The 16,791-nt window shown below is 36.3% G+C and overlaps 5 protein-coding genes across 11 annotated transcripts; 3 read left to right on the plus strand and 2 right to left on the minus strand.

The window, feature by feature from the left end:
• Nucleotides 1–135: 135 nt before the first annotated feature.
• Nucleotides 136–2,192, plus strand: LOC135160659 (uncharacterized). Its single transcript, XM_064117443.1, has 2 exons — nucleotides 136–295; nucleotides 374–2,192. The coding sequence occupies exon 2, from the start codon at nucleotides 377–379 to the stop codon at nucleotides 2,120–2,122; it is 1,746 nt and encodes a 581-aa protein (XP_063973513.1). The 5' UTR covers nucleotides 136–295; nucleotides 374–376; the 3' UTR covers nucleotides 2,123–2,192.
• Nucleotides 2,180–7,141, minus strand: LOC135160654 (protein lin-54 homolog). Of its 5 annotated transcripts, none has more exons than XM_064117438.1 (9): nucleotides 6,857–7,141; nucleotides 6,674–6,768; nucleotides 6,366–6,566; nucleotides 4,772–5,942; nucleotides 4,145–4,603; nucleotides 3,721–3,923; nucleotides 3,251–3,494; nucleotides 2,969–3,168; nucleotides 2,180–2,902 (listed from the first exon to the last, which is right to left on the minus strand). In XM_064117438.1, the coding sequence occupies exons 4-9, from the start codon at nucleotides 5,918–5,920 to the stop codon at nucleotides 2,716–2,718; spliced, it is 2,442 nt and encodes an 813-aa protein (XP_063973508.1). In that variant the 5' UTR covers nucleotides 5,921–5,942; nucleotides 6,366–6,566; nucleotides 6,674–6,768; nucleotides 6,857–7,141; the 3' UTR covers nucleotides 2,180–2,715. The 5 variants fall into 5 exon arrangements, with proteins under 5 accessions (XP_063973508.1, XP_063973506.1, XP_063973507.1 ...); XM_064117436.1 differs by having other exon boundaries at nucleotides 6,366–6,574; XM_064117437.1 differs by adding an exon at nucleotides 6,142–6,204 and having other exon boundaries at nucleotides 6,366–6,768.
• Nucleotides 7,142–7,371: 230 nt separating this feature from the next.
• Nucleotides 7,372–9,948, plus strand: LOC135160662 (COP9 signalosome complex subunit 4). Of its 2 annotated transcripts, none has more exons than XM_064117448.1 (7): nucleotides 7,372–7,527; nucleotides 7,624–7,755; nucleotides 7,824–7,903; nucleotides 8,008–8,126; nucleotides 8,293–8,734; nucleotides 8,869–9,246; nucleotides 9,372–9,948. In XM_064117448.1, exons 2-7 carry the CDS (start codon nucleotides 7,676–7,678, stop codon nucleotides 9,503–9,505), a joined length of 1,233 nt encoding a protein of 410 aa, XP_063973518.1. In that variant the 5' UTR covers nucleotides 7,372–7,527; nucleotides 7,624–7,675; the 3' UTR covers nucleotides 9,506–9,948. The 2 variants fall into 2 exon arrangements, with proteins under 2 accessions (XP_063973518.1, XP_063973519.1); XM_064117449.1 differs by having other exon boundaries at nucleotides 7,378–7,527; nucleotides 7,619–7,755.
• Nucleotides 9,937–13,433, minus strand: LOC135160664 (voltage-dependent anion-selective channel-like). 2 transcript variants are annotated; one of them, XM_064117452.1, is made up of 6 exons: nucleotides 13,338–13,433; nucleotides 12,072–12,394; nucleotides 11,667–11,788; nucleotides 11,469–11,577; nucleotides 11,184–11,392; nucleotides 9,937–10,639 (listed from the first exon to the last, which is right to left on the minus strand). In XM_064117452.1, the coding sequence occupies exons 1-6, from the start codon at nucleotides 13,428–13,430 to the stop codon at nucleotides 10,548–10,550; spliced, it is 948 nt and encodes a 315-aa protein (XP_063973522.1). In that variant the 5' UTR covers nucleotides 13,431–13,433; the 3' UTR covers nucleotides 9,937–10,547. The 2 variants fall into 2 exon arrangements, with proteins under 2 accessions (XP_063973522.1, XP_063973523.1); XM_064117453.1 differs by having other exon boundaries at nucleotides 13,293–13,413.
• A 473-nt stretch (nucleotides 13,434–13,906) lies between these two features.
• Smyda-3 (SET and MYND domain containing, arthropod-specific, member 3) lies at nucleotides 13,907–16,557 on the plus strand. The gene is made up of 7 exons (XM_064117447.1): nucleotides 13,907–14,065; nucleotides 14,132–14,208; nucleotides 14,598–14,817; nucleotides 14,899–15,317; nucleotides 15,382–15,608; nucleotides 15,830–16,040; nucleotides 16,103–16,557. Exons 1-7 carry the CDS (start codon nucleotides 14,051–14,053, stop codon nucleotides 16,479–16,481), a joined length of 1,548 nt encoding a protein of 515 aa, XP_063973517.1. The 5' UTR covers nucleotides 13,907–14,050; the 3' UTR covers nucleotides 16,482–16,557.
• Nucleotides 16,558–16,791: the final 234 nt, after the last annotated feature.

Raw genomic sequence — 16,791 nt, forward strand, 5'->3', positions numbered from 1 at the left:
TCCAAATAATTCAAAACACATCAACAACTTAGCCTATGTAGTATTGCGTGTTATTTACAACGGCTCATCCCGATGATAGGAGGGGGACAGTTCTCAGTACTTGCCGCATACCAACATTATAATTATAATCTCTATACAAATGTGCGCGACCAGAGGGCGTCAGAAGGTATCATAGTAGTTGGAAATAGATCAATAGGTTATGTTTGATTATGGCCATGTGCAGTTAAGAACGTGAACCAGTGGTATATGTTTTTCCTCAGTTTAATTAAAGCTTTATCTATTCTTCAAGTATTCCGTAAGTTACTAAATTGTATTGATCAATTGCTCACAGTAATTTCCTACCCTTAACCGTATTCTCCCGCAATAAATCCAGATAATGACGCGATTTGCACGAGCCAAGGGTTCCAAAGCCTCCAACGAACGATTACCAGATGAGCCGACCCCCTGGCATATGATGAAGCAACAATTGGAGTGTTCAATGGCTTTTCAACAATCCTCCCCATCTCAGAGGACCAAATCTGCAAAAGAACTTTTGAAAGAACAAGAAGAGCCTTTTTACTGTAATGGAGGTGCTGTTGTTCACGATTGGGCAGAGTTTCCAGAAAAAAAAGTGAAATCGTTGATCAGTAATCAATCTAAAGACTCTCATGGAAACTTTACAAGCAAAAATATCTCGAACCGGCCATTGGAATTGAATCTAGAACACCTTAAACATGGACAAACACAAGTCCACTCGGAAAATAATGTTTCATCTTCAAAAAAATCAAAGAAAAGAAAGTCAATAACAGAATACACTCCCCAAGATCCTACTGATAACTTTGATGTACGTGAACAACATTCCTTCCCCTGGAAAGAATCAACGGACCAAAACACAATATTTACATTAAATCCACAAAATTCTTCAAAAATCAAGAGTAAAATTAATGCTCACCAGACGAAAAAACAAAAAATAAATGAAGAAAACATATTAATAACCTTGAAAAAATCCGAAATGAGACCAAATTTGGAAAAAGGTAGCTCTCAGATATCCTCTGCTGACTATCATTTTGATAATTGCCAGGCACCCCCCAAGAATGTTAATTTAACTCCCAGAGAAGAGGGGACCTTGCAAGCGCTTCCTGTTAAGCTCAGCAAACGTCAGAAACGGAATAGAAAGAACAAACTCACCAAATCAGAAGAGCAATCATCTGTCCTTGTTGTTAAAAATGAAGACAAGAGTGCCTCATGTGTTTTCAACACAGAGTCGAACGAATGGAGTAATGAAATAAAATTGGGGAACACGACAATGGCCATCAACTCCCCTGAAGAGAATAACAAATTCCTAGAAGACAGTGACAGACAGCAAAATGAATTGCAAAAGAAAACTGAAGGTCAAAGTAGTTCAATGAGAGCTGACTTTATCAAATCTCGGAAAAAATTAGACAAACAGAAAGTCGTCAAGAAGCAAAAACTACCAAAGATTCGAGACGACAAGGAACATAAGAGGAGAAAGCCCACCTCAGGCCCAACAAAAATAATAATAAATGGACTGGAAATCGAAATAGTTATGTACGACGGTTTCCCAGTGAAGAAAGAGGACGCAGAAAGGCTGATGGAGTTGAGAAGGGAAATGGTTATGAAGGGAATTCCGAAGGCGGAAATCAATGCTGCTATGAAGTTGGAAAGGAGAAAAGCAGAGAAAGCGTTATCGAGGATCAAGAAAAATGTTTGCTTTCACTGCAGGAAAGCTGGCCATAATCTTTCCGATTGTCCTGATCTCGGAAAAGAGGAAGCAGCCATAGGGATATGTTTCAAGTGCGGATCCACAGAACATACCCATTTCGAATGCAGAGTTACGAAGAAAGAGGAGTTTGGATTTGCAAAATGTTTTATCTGCAGAGAACAGGGACATATTGCTAAACAGTGTCCAGATAATCCCAAGGGCCTCTATCCTCAGGGAGGTTCGTGTAAAATTTGTGGCGATGTCACTCATTTAAAAAAAAATTGCCCAGATCTTATGCAGGATAAAGAGGAAAGTACCCTCACTGTTGCAAGTATTTTAGATAATGCGGTAGAAGATTTAGTGGGCGAAAGAAGAGTCCAGGAGAAAAAGGAAGAGAAACAGAAAGTTGTGACGTTTTGATGAGAAAATTGTAATTATAAATAAAGCAGTAATAAATTCGTGGATGAAATAAAGATGTGGAAAACAATAAGAGTTGGAATTTATTGAACACTGTTAATGAGAACCCTCAGAAAAGAATTAATGATGTACATTTGTCATTTACACCTTTTTATATTCACAATTATTATTATTCTGATTAAGAATTGAAATAATTGGTATTGTACTCTGATATTTATGTTCTCTTAGCATGATAAATCAATAGTCGATCTTTTATTAATAATTATTAAAATATTATCATAAAAAATACGTGTTATATTCCAGGATTTTTTTTCAATCACGTATTCAGCTCAATGGAACTATTAATTTATATATATATATATGTGTCAAATAACTGTGACTTCGACACAATTAATTTTATCTTCTTACTCATGTGTAAACAGATGCCCACTAATATAATAATCAATTCTCTGATTATGCTCATTTAAACTGAAGGTACACCCTAAAAGACATAACTGCTGTCTGAATTTTTGCTCCACTTTCTTATATTCAGGCAAATAATTATTTTATACAATCAAAGATTCAGTGCTCTTCACATCTCTGGAATAAATACTCTACTAGGTAGTGGTTTCAGCTTCGTAGGCAGACTCGATTATTTCCTTGAGGCAGCGTCCAAACTCCTCGATTATCAGTCTCTGTGAGGTGTCTTCATCCAGCATAGATCGTTCAGCATCTTCAGCCTGGGCCATTAAACACTGACAAGTCATCTCAACGACTTTATCGGTTAAGAAATTGAATGGTTGTCTGGAAGAAGGAGAGGAGAGAGTAACGTTATTCTTTGAAACACATTAAAGAAGTGATTGTAATTACCTTGGTCCTGTGTTAGAGGTAGCAGGAGGTCGGAATGTCATAGCGGAAAATTGTTGGGTTTTCGATTTATTCAACATTAAATGAGTCGTTGTAACTTCAGCAGCATCAACAAGATCCTTCAGTGATTTTTTCTCAATAGACGGCTCCTCGACATTCCTACAGCCTATGCATTTACAGTTTGCTGAACAAGGTATCTTAGCCTAAACATGTCAACCATAATAATGAGTTAAACTTGACAAGAAAATGAAAATTATTCACGAGATATCTCAATTGAATACTGACCTCATAACACTCGCAGTAATTTTTTAAACAGCCACTGCGCTTGCAGTTGCAGCCCTTGTTGTGTCTTCGTATATCATCCCCAGTCTCTCTTCCCTTTCCAATTTTCGGACGAAAGGCATTGGGATTGCGTTCCAGACATGTCTTAATGGCCCTCTGTCTTTCCTCTTCATTCCCCAGATTATTAGAACAATTATTGCAGTTACACATATGACAGAATTCACCATTAGCAAAGCAATCGCAGTATCTGAAAAGAAACATGATTGTTCTTTTATGGAAAGAAACGCTCTAGAAGATGATCAACTTTCATTTGTTTCGAGTGCGGACCTCTCCTCTTCCCTCTCTAATTATGCCGTTTGCTTCTCTCTCTCTCTTTCTCTCGCACCTGCTCCCGCCCCCCTTTGCCGATTGATGAAACAAGTGAGCAAAAGTTTCAAAAAAATAGAGCATTAAAAATATAGTTTTGAGCTTACAGTTTAAGACATTGAGACTTTGTACAGTTGCATGGTTTTCGGGGGCGAATCCCATTAGCTTCAGTGGTTGCAATACTTTTTTGTGAAGCTTTTGGTGTTGATGGATCTGCAGATGAATTTGATAAATTTCCACTAGTACTTTGAGCAGTACTAAGGAGAGTTGGGGTTGAAGGAGTGGATTTCGCTTTTGGTTCTTCACTTTGCTGCAATAAAATTGAGAATAAAGTAATTAAAATTGGAAATATGATAAAACAAGTTGTTTAAAATTTCGAACATTTAAGTAATTTAGAAATTAATAGAAGAACTTTTATAATAGAGGAATTGAAAGAATTATTCAGCTATTTTCAATCTCTTTAAAAATATGAATATGAAAAACTTATGTAATTGATCAATTAATTTTAAGAATGTATTAATTTGTAATTACCTGTTGAATATATTGAGCCGGCAGAACGACAATATTACTAACATTTGAATTAGTGGAAATAACAGCCTGTCCAGATGCCAGTTGGCTCAATGCTGATGCCGGAATGGCCACAGCATTCTTTGTTGGGCCACCCGTAGTCGTTGGTGCTGGTATCAAAAGTCTTTGATTTCCCGCTGACACAGTTGTTTTTGGGACAACGGTTCTTAACGGCTGATTTGTCGTAGTATTTAAAGGAACGACCTTGACTATCTGCTGCTGTCCTCCGATCTTCTGCGTCACCCCCATCGCCTGAATTGTCTGGGGCTTGGGTTTTCCCACAGTCATGACATTGGTAGTCGGTGAAGAAGCTGTACTGACCAATCTCACATACTGCACTTGTCTTCCTGGCATTTGTATTGGATGGCCTGGTATTCTTATCACTTGACCACCTCCCAGAACAGTTCCAGGTTTCAATGCACTCTAATATAACACCAATAATAAGTGAAAGAGTGTTTTTTTTTCATTAGGGAAAATTGAGGTAAAATGGTAAAATGTAGAGGAATGACAAAATGATAAATCTCGAATTATTTTAAAAAGTATCCATTTTACCTCATCTAAAAAAATAGTGATAATTGGATTATATTTTACTTGTCTGATGATGACCTTCTGAGGACTTGTCTGGACTGTATTTTTGCTTGTATTTGTGAATGTCACTTGAGAATTGGGAATCGTTGTCTGCCGTACCTGAGTGGTAACTGTAGGTGCAGGAAGAATCTTAGCAGGCGATTTAACTGAAGTTGTAGGTATGAGGGTCAATTTCGGTGGTTGTGAAGTGGACGTTTGAACTACCAAACCTGATTTATTGAGAATAATTCCCTGCTGCTTCTGAGTAGTCGAGGGAAGTATTTGTTGCACCTTGTTTGCTCCTGTAATGAGACCCATTTGCTGGGCCTGAGCAAACGTGATTGTTTTGGCTGCATTGTTCAAACCCTGAGTATTGGAGGTCGTCAGGAACTTGATGGTCTGGGGCTGGGATGCTTCCTGACTCTGGGTCAGGATAACCTCCTGCCCAGGTTGAGACTGATTTCCAGAGAGAAACATCTTCGTAATGACATTTCTGTTCTGATGCATCACCTGGGTCGGTCTTTTGGCAGTCATCTGGGAATTTTTGGTCCCTTGAATATTACTTACTGTAATATTGGCTGCTTGACTTGTTGCAACAAGAGGCTTCCCCGTCTGTGCTGATCTCAAATGAACAATATTTCCATCAGCCGATTTTGCAGTAATGATTGATTGTGCTAAGCTCTGTATCTGCCCTCGAGAGGCTGTTGCTGGATGAGAAATTTTCAGTATTTGACTCGTGCCTGAACCCCCAGCTGGAGATACTATCATTATTGATTGGCTCTGCGAAGGCTGGGCTGCATTGGCCTTCACCTGAACAGCTGATATGGGAACTCTCTGTAGGGTAGGTTTAGTCTGGAACACCAAGTTCTGGCTCGTCTGAGTCGCTGCTGTGTAAATTATCTGCTCACTTTGGACTTGTTCTGAAATATCCGTCATCTCTACGTCTGGTGTAATCACCTGATTGTCCTCTGATCTCTCGATAATTATCTCCTCCGTCGTCATCACTTCTTCATTCATGCATTCAAGATCAGCTTCGATGCTCACGAAACTCTCCAGTTCCGAGGTAGAATAGTGGTCAGAGCTGTTTGCAACGTTTAGGGCTGATAGTTCGTTATCAGCTAATGTTATTGGCTCTACTAGGGCACGAGGCGCTGTCGCTTTATTCGAAGACATTTTAGCTGTCGTTCACTGGCTTCTAAAATTTAAGACAGATCACTTTTAACATTTTCTATATTTATTTTAATTTAATTTTGTGCGTTAATTCAATTTCTGTAAATTATAATTTTGATTTTTTTTCGGATGATATATCGTGAGAAATTGGTGTATTAAAATAATGTACTTTTCTATTTTCCAAAATGGAAAAAAGATAATGGAAATGTTTAGAAAATATTAACCTCGTCTAATATGAGTCAATAGTCCTGAATTTTTTTAATTGATATCCTGTCGTCGAAAAATCGCTGAATAAAAAAAGTTTAAATTCTCTTATAAATAAAACATCATTCTGTCGATATTAAAAAACCTCGGAATATAAATAGAGTCATTCATTGGGCCTGAATTTAAAAATTCAAAAATTCAAATATTGAAAAGTCTAATTCCCCCAAAGTCCCAAAAAACTCACCCCCAAATATTAAAAATTACGCTTCCAACCCAAATTAAACTCCAATCCTTGAAAACCTTTGCTAAAACCACAAAAACTCTCGGAATAGGGGGAAATTCAGAGAGTAGAATCCACGATGTGGGACATTAGCGCCATTTATTGCTCGAACGCGCCATTTTCCGTAAACCAAAATTGGATAAGCAATATCATTGCTCTCTGCTACTGTAAATCTTTTAAAAGTTATACGATCATAACCAAAAACTTCAAATCAAGTGATATATTTATGACAATTATTATTCATTGCTTTTTCCACAAAAAAATCGACAGACCAAAGAGTTAACCTAACATTCTCCGCTTTGTACGTGCCACAAAGTGTGGAGGGAGGGGGGCGTCAGATTTAATTCCACCTTCTCAATCTCCTTCACTAGAAGAAGTCACGATCAATAATTTTAAAGTGTCAGCATAAACAAATTCACTTGTTTTTTATCGAGTAATAAATACATCGAACATACCTTCTTGCAGTCTCCCGAAACCTCGAATTTGTTCAAAATCACGCGCCCACCATTGCTGTCCCACTGTGCACTGCGCGCCACTGGTGTATAAACAGCTAAAAAATATAATAGAAACACCCCGAATCAAATTCAAGAGCACCTTCCACCTATTCTTACACAAAAAATTTCCTCTTTTTGTCGACAAAAAGTGGATTACGAGAGAGTTATAGAAAAGAAATCACGGACATTTGATAAATTTTTTATTTTTGCCATATTTTTATTCTCTCCGCGGCTAAAAACACGTCAGTCTATTACTGCCCTCTTACAGGAGCAATGGGAAATATTCCAAAATACTTGGTGTTCCATTGAGTAGCTTAATTTATTCAGAAATTAATTTTAGTTATTACAATGATTACAGTGTCATCTAACAATGAATTAATGATAATTTATTCTAAAAAAATTTTTCGCAATCATCGGAAGATAATTTCCAATAAAAAATTTTATTGGTTGGAGAACAAGAATTATTTTTATGTAGAAGCGACTATAGCTCCATCTACTCTTCATTTTTATTTTTCACGGTCCAATTTTATTGTTCGGAAATGAAAACGAAATTCACATAGATATAGTAATTATTATTGACCATTCTTCATGAGAATTTTGGAGTAATACCATTTGCAAATTCTCTTCAATCAGTAAGTGCGATTTCTATTAATTTTTCAAGTACATAATAATCAGAGTTTTTGGCATTTAATCATTGAATAAATGATTTTTGTTGTGGTGAAGAGCAGAAGAAGGAGAGAGGGGTGTAAAAACAAAAAGGTTGTAGACAATCATTTAAAGATGGTGACTGTCGGTTGGGTTCGTGAACAACTATCGAGTTTGGCACATTGTGGCGGTTCCCACAAGGAACAAGCTGACAAGTTAGTGAAAATCTGATTTATCTTGACAAATTAAATTTTTATTTAGTAATTTTTCCTGATTACTGCAGGTACCGAGCTATGCTTGATGTGATTCTTTCATCCTCTGGGCATGAGCTTGTTGATACACTGAAAATCTTCATCGAAGCTAGTAAGTAAACGGGGAAATTTATGTTATTTAATTTGTCCTGACCACGCCAAATCAAATACTAAATTTACAAATACCATAACCTGAAATTAATCTTGTCTTGTCAGTTGTCAACGAAAATGTGAGTCTTGTAATATCGAGGCAGGTCCTGACAGACGTTAGCAATCGACTCTTACATCTTCCAGATGAAATATCAAAAGCTGTTTCCCATAATACATTAGATAAGGTAAGAAGTTGAGAACACTAATCACCGGATGCAACATTAATGAGTTGGTCCTGATTTATCATGGAGTTTCTGAATTAAAAAAAAAATCATTCTTTTCTCTCATAATCGAAAGGAATTAAATAAATTCATCTGTATTATTTAGCTGAAAAATTATTTTTTAATTTAGGTACAACCCAGAGTTATTTCTTTCGAGGAACAAGTTGCCAGTATCAGGCAGCATCTGGCAGACATTTACGAGAGAAACCAGACTTGGAGAGAAGCTGCAAAGGTTCTTGTGGGTATTCCCTTGGAAACTGGCCAGAAGCAATACACAGTTGATTATAAGCTTGAGACTTATCTTAAGATTGCCAGACTCTACCTCGAAGATGATGATCCTGTACAGGCCGAGGCCTTCATCAACAGAGCCTCGTTGCTTCAAGCAGAGTCCAAAAACGAACAGCTCCAGATTTACTACAAAGTTTGTTACGCCAGGGTATTGGATTACAGGAGAAAATTCATTGAGGCTGCCCAGAGATACAATGAATTATCATACAGATCAATTATTCATGAAGATGAACGCATGACCGCTTTGAGAAATGCTTTGATCTGTACAATTCTTGCATCAGCTGGTAAATATGAGAAAACAAATAATAATTGCCAACGGGTTAATGTTATCAGTCCAGTTCATGAATTAATAAAATTAGAAAACATATTTGTATATGACAATTGTTTAGCTTTGGGATTCTCTAATTACCTATAACAGGCCAGCAAAGAAGTAGAATGTTGGCTACCCTCTTCAAGGACGAGCGTTGTCAACAACTCCCAGCTTATGCAATCCTGGAGAAGATGTATCTAGATCGTATAATTCGTCGTTCAGAGCTTCAGGAGTTTGAGGCATTATTGCAGCCCCATCAAAAAGCCTGCACTACTGATGGATTGGGCTCCACCATTCTTGATCGAGCAGTAATAGAGCATAATCTCCTCTCAGCCAGTAAATTATATAATAATATAACTTTTGAGGAATTGGGAGCACTCCTGGAGATTCCTCCCATGAAGGCCGAGAAGATTGCCAGTCAGATGATCACAGAGGGTCGAATGAATGGCTATATCGATCAGATTGATTCCATCGTTCATTTTGAAAGTGAGTGATGGATTATATTATTATGTATATGATGATGATGATGAAGATGATTATTGTTATTATTATTAGAATTATTATTGCAATAAGAAATTACTATTAAAAATTATTGTAATGTATTATTACAGCTCGTGAGATTCTACCCACCTGGGACAAGCAAATACAATCGCTTTGTTATCAAGTCAACCAAATTATTGAAAAAATTGCTCAAACTCAGCCTGATTGGATAACGAAAGCAATGGGGAATCAAATGGTCCATTAACGCAAGTTAAAGTGATGCAGAAAATATTTAACAAATCGACTTACTTATCTCAAAATTTTCAACTATTTCTTGCATTACTGATTTATAAATTAAGCAAGTTATAACAATTTATAACTTTTCTCAAATTTTGTTTCATCTTGAATTAAAAATTGAAATCTTTGTCCCTCCAGCGTGGCGCAAAGAGATATTTCTCTCGTATTTCACGAGAGAAAAGTGTAACCTTTCTCCTCCGCCGTACGGAACAATGAAATTGTAATGACGGGATGTAAAATAAAGGACCCCTACTCACGTGCTCATTAATTTTGGCTCGGTAGATAATTCTCTAGGTCGGCAGGGGTCCTTAATTTTACAACCCAAAGGAGAAAAAATACTATTAATACCACAAAACCCATGTATTCTTTTTTTTTTATGTAAATAAATGAAACATTCAGTTGAAACCGTAATCTTATGCGTTTTTTTTTACTTTATTAGCTACTTCTTTTTTTTTTAATATTCATCAAGATATTTTATTACAAAATGAAATTGACTTGTCTTCAATGAAATAAATGTAGTAAAGCGTATCTACACGAATACAAATTCAACAAGGGATAATCATTAGACTTTTCATTATATTGATAGTAGTAATTTCTCAACGGTTGAAGTCTAAATTATAAACGAGGAAACTGCTTGATCGGAATGAAAAATTAAGGATATTTAATGATCATATTTATTTGAATAAAACGTTTATCGTCGATTTAAAGCCACCATTCAGCCATCTAATTACTTTATTTATCCTCAGCATTTAGTGTTGATGCTTCACAAGGTGATCTTGCGAGAGTTCCGTGAAAATCGGCTATAATTTTATCTAATACGTTTATAGGTTCATCTCGAAACTTAGGTGCGCAGATTTTAAACGTGTTGTCAAGATTGCTTTCATATTTATTCAATTTATTCATCAGCGATATCAGAGTTATGATATTTTAACTCGAGTGAGACAGAATTCACTGATATTTTTAATTTATAATTGTTAACGATGGTTTTATTGTAGTTTTACATCAGCCTCTTAGGCTTCCAGATCGAGAGCAACACCAATTTTGTGGCCACCGGAGCCAAAATTCTTGCCGTCGATGTTCGTTGAGAGACTGAGAGTAACTCCTGAAATAATTTTTAAAAAACATGTCAAAACTTTTTGACTACATGAATGCCCTTGGAATATATATGAGTCAGCAACTTCTTCAATTTCAACATTTTAAAATGAAGAAAAGAAGATTTTATGATATTTTCCGAACAACAGAAAATCACGAAAAAAGTGCTTCAATTTTAAGTATAAGTATAAATATTCAAATGATTTTTCAAATAATTTTACATTACAATTCGCAAATACTGTCACAATTATTTCATAAAATCGTCCCTTGAAATTATTGTAATGGAGTTAAAAACTTTTAGCACTGGCTGTAGGAATTAGGACATTCTATTTTGCTTTACCCCAACTTTATTGTCAGGCCTTAACATTCTTAATTTAGATGAGTGCATGACTGATAAAAATAGATGTACTTTTTGTGTGAATGTCTGGTATTATAGAAGCTTCATTTGCACCCCAAGCCAGAATATAGATATTTTTCCGTTTAATCCAATCATAGAGACTTTGTACTGAAATTAGGGAGAAAATAATAAAAAGTAACAATGATTTTTAGCTTACCATCGCGCAACTTTTGCTGATACCCTAATCCAATCTGCAGCTGAGAGTTGACCTTGGCCCTGACTGAGGCAGCATTGTCGAGATTGTACTTGGCACCAAGACCAAATTGTGTTGCATTATTTCCAGAGTTCCATGCGATATTGACAGCTCCCTCTAAGCCAGGTTTTACCAGATGGTAGATCGAGCCATTGAACTCACGCCCATTATCTCTAAAAATTCCCACATGCATTCAATATTTGAAATAAATTATGAAGAAAGGAATTAATGGGGATCAGATGAACATACACTGAGGCGTGAACACCGAAGTCCTTGGTTGTGAAGCCAAGGGCGAAGTTGTTCTTAGTTATTTTGCTCCTCTGAGAATCAAAGGATGTTTGATAACCGGCTAGCCACCCTGAAGAGAAACAGTAATCATTTGTTTTATATTTTTGCTGGTCAAGCCAATCGACATGAAAATTATGAGAGTGAGAGGAATGTAAGTACCTTGATATCCAACGACCGCAGTTGTTTGAATCAACGGTCCACTATTGAGACTAAGATCGAAGTCGGCTGTCGCTGATACATTTTCATGTTTATATGTTGTCTTCAATTTACCAGTCTTACTTCTGCAATACCACAAACCTCAATTATGAAATATTATGTCCTTTATATTGTTAAATTGATCAAGAGACTTTAAAATGAATTAAATTTTCGTCGCTGAAACCTATATTCCTTTAGCATACAAAACAAATAACCTGTCATTAATTTTTAATGAGAATATTCAACTTGAATAATACAGACATTTGATTTGACGATCAGACTTGAAGAATGTCTTGCATTAATGTATTAAAATGAGAAACTGGAAAGTATAAGAGCTGGAAAACTAATATCTCAAACAACTAATTTTACCCAGTCTGAGGAGAGAATGTACAGCTATATCCAATGCTGAGACCCTGGAGTAACTTGTCAGCAATGGTGATGTCTGTTCCGAGAAGATTATCTGTGTTCCACTTCTCGGAAAACGTGAGCCCATATTCTTTGATCTTGTACTTAGTCTCCAAGTTTCCTACAACTACACCAGTGTCTTGATTGGAGAATCCACCACTTGAGAATTCAACACCAGAGTCGGTTTTGGTGCTGACGTCGAGCTTTAGAAGACCAAAGTGATAGCCTTTGCTAAATACATCACGGGCGTTCTTTCCCAAATCACCATATGTGGGGGGAGCCATTTTCTACAAAAGTGTATACGTACATATTCATTGCAAGAGTCTAAAAATGGGTAATAAAACAGGCGAAATTGTTCATTGTACATTGTTGAAAATATATTAAAATTAAATTTTTTCTCACTAATTTGAGTGCAATTTTTTCATAGTTTAAATTATGCCCTTAGTGATTCAAATCGTACCACTCAACTTTGGAATATAAATCAACGAGTTTATATTAATTTAAATTGACAAAGAATAGTTGATAAGTAAATTTCTCCATTAGACGATTTCCAATATTAACTCAATTCCCTCAATTATCTACACATCTAGCAGCTGACTAAATGAGTATAAACAGTTGTACACTTCTTATAAATTTCCATTTCTCTGACCTAGTTTTAGATCCGGGACGTTGAGATCAATTTAAAATTAAAAAATTAAATTATATCCCGAAGAACTGAATTCCAAAACTCTGCTTGAAAAACCATTATTATAGTTTGATTACGAATAAGCCTTCATAATGCAACCGCGAAATTACTTCACGAAAACCTTGTGAATTTTCATTCCGTCACGAAGGCGCCGCATCAGTAAAGCGCTATTGACTTGCGGCCGTTATTACATAAGTCATAGAACTGGACTATGGGTGTACGAGACATGCGTTTGATTTGTGAATGAAGATGCTTCAGGTTTCGATGAATAAAGACAAGCTGAAAAAAAATATGAATTTTTTTCCTGAAGTCCGGGGAGACCACGTTTATGGGTTTGTCTACGAAGTTGTGAATGTGAGTATGCTAACGACATCAAGATCCCTCAGAGAACATTAACCGGTTCTCTAAACAACGCTCATCGATATTATCTTCATCTCTCCTAATTCTAAACAATTCCTCAACTCCTGGAGAATAATCTCCATTACAATAATTTTACTCACTTTTGATTAACTTTTATTGATCTCTGCAATATGCGATTTACTCACTTTGGATGTTACCTGCGTGCAAAAGCTACTCTGCCGGCCGATACGAGGTGAACTGTACTTCGGGCCTATACGCATGCGTATGTTGGAATCCATCCACTTAGGATTAGAATGGGAGGGTTAGTGTGTGTAAATTCTTTTAATAGTTTTAATCATTTAGTAATTTTTTTTTCATTTTAACAAAATAATTTTCATATGAAAATGAAATGGAGATATGTTTTCTCACGTGCTCCACTTTTCTGGGCTTATCTTGACCTTGGTAGTATATCTAGCCTACTTCCGGGTGTTAGTGCCTTTTTATTTGAATTGTATTGATCAATTTTCATTTTTATAATCCGTCTGCATAGCAGAATTTCAAAGACAAATAGATTTTCGTTACAAACACTAATGATAAAACGTCTGCAATGATACCCATTGCTTGTGAAATAACTTCCATGAATTTGTTTGCCAACTTCGAGGGCACATAAATAAGCGAGAGTTCGACCAATAGGAGCTTTCCATTACTTAAACCCAAAAATAAATTCTCAGCATGTGATGAGAGTGGTATATTCTATATATTACTGTTAACAAAGTTTGATTAGGTGTATATTTTTCATTCTATCGAGTTCATAAAACTAGTGCGTCTCTGATTGTGGATATGTACCTCGCATCCTCACGATTTGCAATTGGGATTCGTTGAATAAACTTTGATTATTTAAAATCGAGTAAAGTGGAAGATGTTAGCGACCGCTGTAAGTATCACCTGTATTATTTCGAATATTATATCAATCAGCTGTTAAATCAATGATTATGCGAAGGATCTCGCCATTATCGCCAAGAAATCAACTGAAGGTATCTCGACCTACCAAATTCTCTCCAATGACAGAGTTGGAAGGTAAGGATTATTGCGATTCATTGTTGCCTGAACGTTGCTATTTTAGTTCTAAATTCGTTTATAAAATATTTTATTTCGGGATAATCAGTAACGTATATCTTTTAGCCGATGAATTAAATAATTGAAACCATAAGTCAACGGACTCGTAATGATTGGAATTCGTTATGCGATGTAAAATTTGTCAGTCCGATAAAATGTTTGTAATTAGTAATTATCATGACAAATTAACAACCTTTACCACTTACAAAAGTATTTCTTTTGAAAAAAACTAATTCATTTGCCAGAGAACTCCAATGGATTTCTTTTCAGCTTTTCAATGAGAGAAATTCTATGAAAAAAAAAAAACAAATTGTCAATATTCCACTTGGTAAAATGAATAACATTCTTAGGTATATGGTGGCAAAGAAAGACCTAGACCCTGGTGACGAGATTCTAACGGAACTACCCTTTGTTGCGGGTCCGAAGGCATCAACTTACCCCCTGTGTCTGTCATGTTACACTCCTTGGCCGCCAGCTCATAACACCACTCCTTTGTGCTCCAAGTGTTATTGGCCAGTATGTAATGAGATATGTGAAAATGCTACGCAACATAGGGAATATGAGTGTCCAGTATGTCTTTATACTCTTATTAGTTTTTATTATCAAATTTTTGAGGGATAAATGTCCCTGTGATTTTTCACCTTTTCTTAGATTCTTGAAGCTTCGAAGGAGAAATTCAACGTTAAAGAAGCACTGGAAGGAGAGAATCCAAATGGTCTTCCCCAGCTGGAATACATCACCCCGTTGAGATTACTCCTGGCATCTGAAAAATTTCCAGAAAGATGGAATAGAGAAGTGAAAGACATGGAAGCGCATAATAAAAAGCGCAGTCAGGGTAGTCAATGGAGAACCGATGACATAAACATTGTCAAGTTCATCAGAGAACGTCTGAAACTTGACAGATTCTCAGAGGAAGTTATTCACACAAGCTGCGGAATCTTAGAGATTAATTGTCATGAAATCAGGACTGCTAAGGGATACGGAGCAAGGGTTCTTTATCCGACTGTTGCTCTCATGAATCATTCTTGTGTCTCTAACACTAGCCACAGTATTGAGACTGACGGTTACAGGTAAGGATCAATTGGGGATTTAATGTATTCTGAAACATTTTGACGATAATATTAATGATTTTAGGGTGAGACTGAGAACAACTATGAGAGTCCCCAAGGACGGAGAACTATTCGGAAGTTATACACACTCGCTCCTCCCAACCATGTTAAGACAAGAGCGTCTTTTTGTGGGAAAACACTTCCAATGCGCCTGCCCTCGATGCTCTGATCCAACGGAACTTGGAACACATATGTCCTCCCTTAAATGTAACAAGTGTGATAATGGTATAGTCGTTTCACTGGATTCTTTAGGTATTATCTGCACTATATTACTTATATTACTTATAGTGAGGGGAACAGCGATGGAGGGGGGTAGGATAGTATTTATGAAAAATTATACTATATTTTAAGATTTAACTGATGAATCCCAGCAATAACTGAACTAATCAGAGACTATAGGGCAAACGTTACGGTAAATTAAACTTTAGTGCAGTTTATTTTATAATCAATATTTCAATATTACTGACTTATAGATTGTGAAAGTATGTGGAAATGTACTCACTGTGAATTCTCAACGAGCGGAGCAGCAGTCAAGAAAGTTCTCCAGATAATAAATTCCGAGGTTGAGGCAGCGGAGGCAATCACAGGTGATTATGGTCCAGATGCCATTCACCAGAGAGAGAGTATAATAAAAAAATATCACTCGGTTCTTCATCCTCGTCACGCGTTTCTGACAATGCTCAGGTAATTATGTTTATTTAATACTTAATTCGCTACTGTGTAGGTAAGCGCGAAGTATATTTCAGGTACTCGTTATCACAGTTGTATGGACGAGTGGAAGAGTATAATCATGACGATCTCCCGGATATTGTACTTGAGCACAAAGTGGATATTTGTAGACTTCTGCTCCAAGTTTTTGATGTCATTGAGCCAGGATTAACGAGAATACGGGGAATGACTTTGTATGAACTTCACGCACCACTTCTCTTTCTTGCCAAATCCCAGTGGAGCACTGGGGTGATTGATAACGCAGGACTGAAATCAAAAATGACAGAGGCTGCTAATGTTCTTAATGAAGCCATTAACATCCTTAGTTTAGAGCCTTTGGACTCTATAGAGGGACAGATTGGAACTGGCGCTAGAGAATCTTTGGCCCAGCTGGAACAGTCAATCAAAGATGTATAAATCATATATCATTATTGATTATTTATATTCTCTAAACTGTTTGTAGTTAAATAAAAGAATAGTACTACTGGTGAAACATTTTGCTTTTTATATAATTTATTAAAATTCCTATAATGAGTAGATTCAATCCCTTCAGTCCATTTGCTAGAGAATGAATAACCTTATCATATTGCTTCCTTTCATTCTCTTTTTTCAAAAGTGACTTTGGTTTATCTGTCAGGCATCCAAATTTTATAATAATAAGGAAAAGATATATAAATTTCATAGATTTGAATATAATACGCATGCTAGTCGTCAATGTACGAACTTT

This window comes from Diachasmimorpha longicaudata, chromosome 3, assembly GCF_034640455.1.
Source record: "Diachasmimorpha longicaudata isolate KC_UGA_2023 chromosome 3, iyDiaLong2, whole genome shotgun sequence".
In the NCBI taxonomy this organism is placed as follows: domain Eukaryota; kingdom Metazoa; phylum Arthropoda; class Insecta; order Hymenoptera; family Braconidae; genus Diachasmimorpha; species Diachasmimorpha longicaudata.

Bases quoted from the DNA above. Each gene is read 5' to 3' on its own strand.
- LOC135160659 (XM_064117443.1), top strand. From the start codon at position 377: ATGACGCGATTTGCACGAGCCAAGGGTTCCAAAGCCTCCAACGAACGA.
- LOC135160654 (XM_064117435.1), bottom strand. From the start codon at position 5,920: ATGTCTTCGAATAAAGCGACAGCGCCTCGTGCCCTAGTAGAGCCAATA. The intron at 3,924-4,144 runs GTAATTACAAAT...ATTTTATTGCAG, and splicing joins CGGCTCAATATATTCAACAG to CAAAGTGAAGAACCAAAAGC. The intron at 2,903-2,968 runs GTAATTACAATC...TCCTTCTTCCAG, and splicing joins ACCTCTAACACAGGACCAAG to ACAACCATTCAATTTCTTAA.
- LOC135160662 (XM_064117448.1), top strand. From the start codon at position 7,676: ATGGTGACTGTCGGTTGGGTTCGTGAACAACTATCGAGTTTGGCACAT. The intron at 7,904-8,007 runs GTAAGTAAACGG...TTGTCTTGTCAG, and splicing joins GAAAATCTTCATCGAAGCTA to TTGTCAACGAAAATGTGAGT. The intron at 8,735-8,868 runs GTAAATATGAGA...TACCTATAACAG, and splicing joins TACAATTCTTGCATCAGCTG to GCCAGCAAAGAAGTAGAATG.
- LOC135160664 (XM_064117452.1), bottom strand. From the start codon at position 13,430: ATGGATTCCAACATACGCATGCGTATAGGCCCGAAGTACAGTTCACCT. The intron at 11,789-12,071 runs GTAAAATTAGTT...GTGGTATTGCAG, and splicing joins ACATTCTCTCCTCAGACTGG to AAGTAAGACTGGTAAATTGA. The intron at 11,578-11,666 runs GTACTTACATTC...GTTTCTCTTCAG, and splicing joins TGCGGTCGTTGGATATCAAG to GGTGGCTAGCCGGTTATCAA.
- Smyda-3 (XM_064117447.1), top strand. The intron at 14,818-14,898 runs GTATGTCTTTAT...ACCTTTTCTTAG, and splicing joins ATAGGGAATATGAGTGTCCA to ATTCTTGAAGCTTCGAAGGA. The intron at 15,318-15,381 runs GTAAGGATCAAT...TAATGATTTTAG, and splicing joins ATTGAGACTGACGGTTACAG to GGTGAGACTGAGAACAACTA.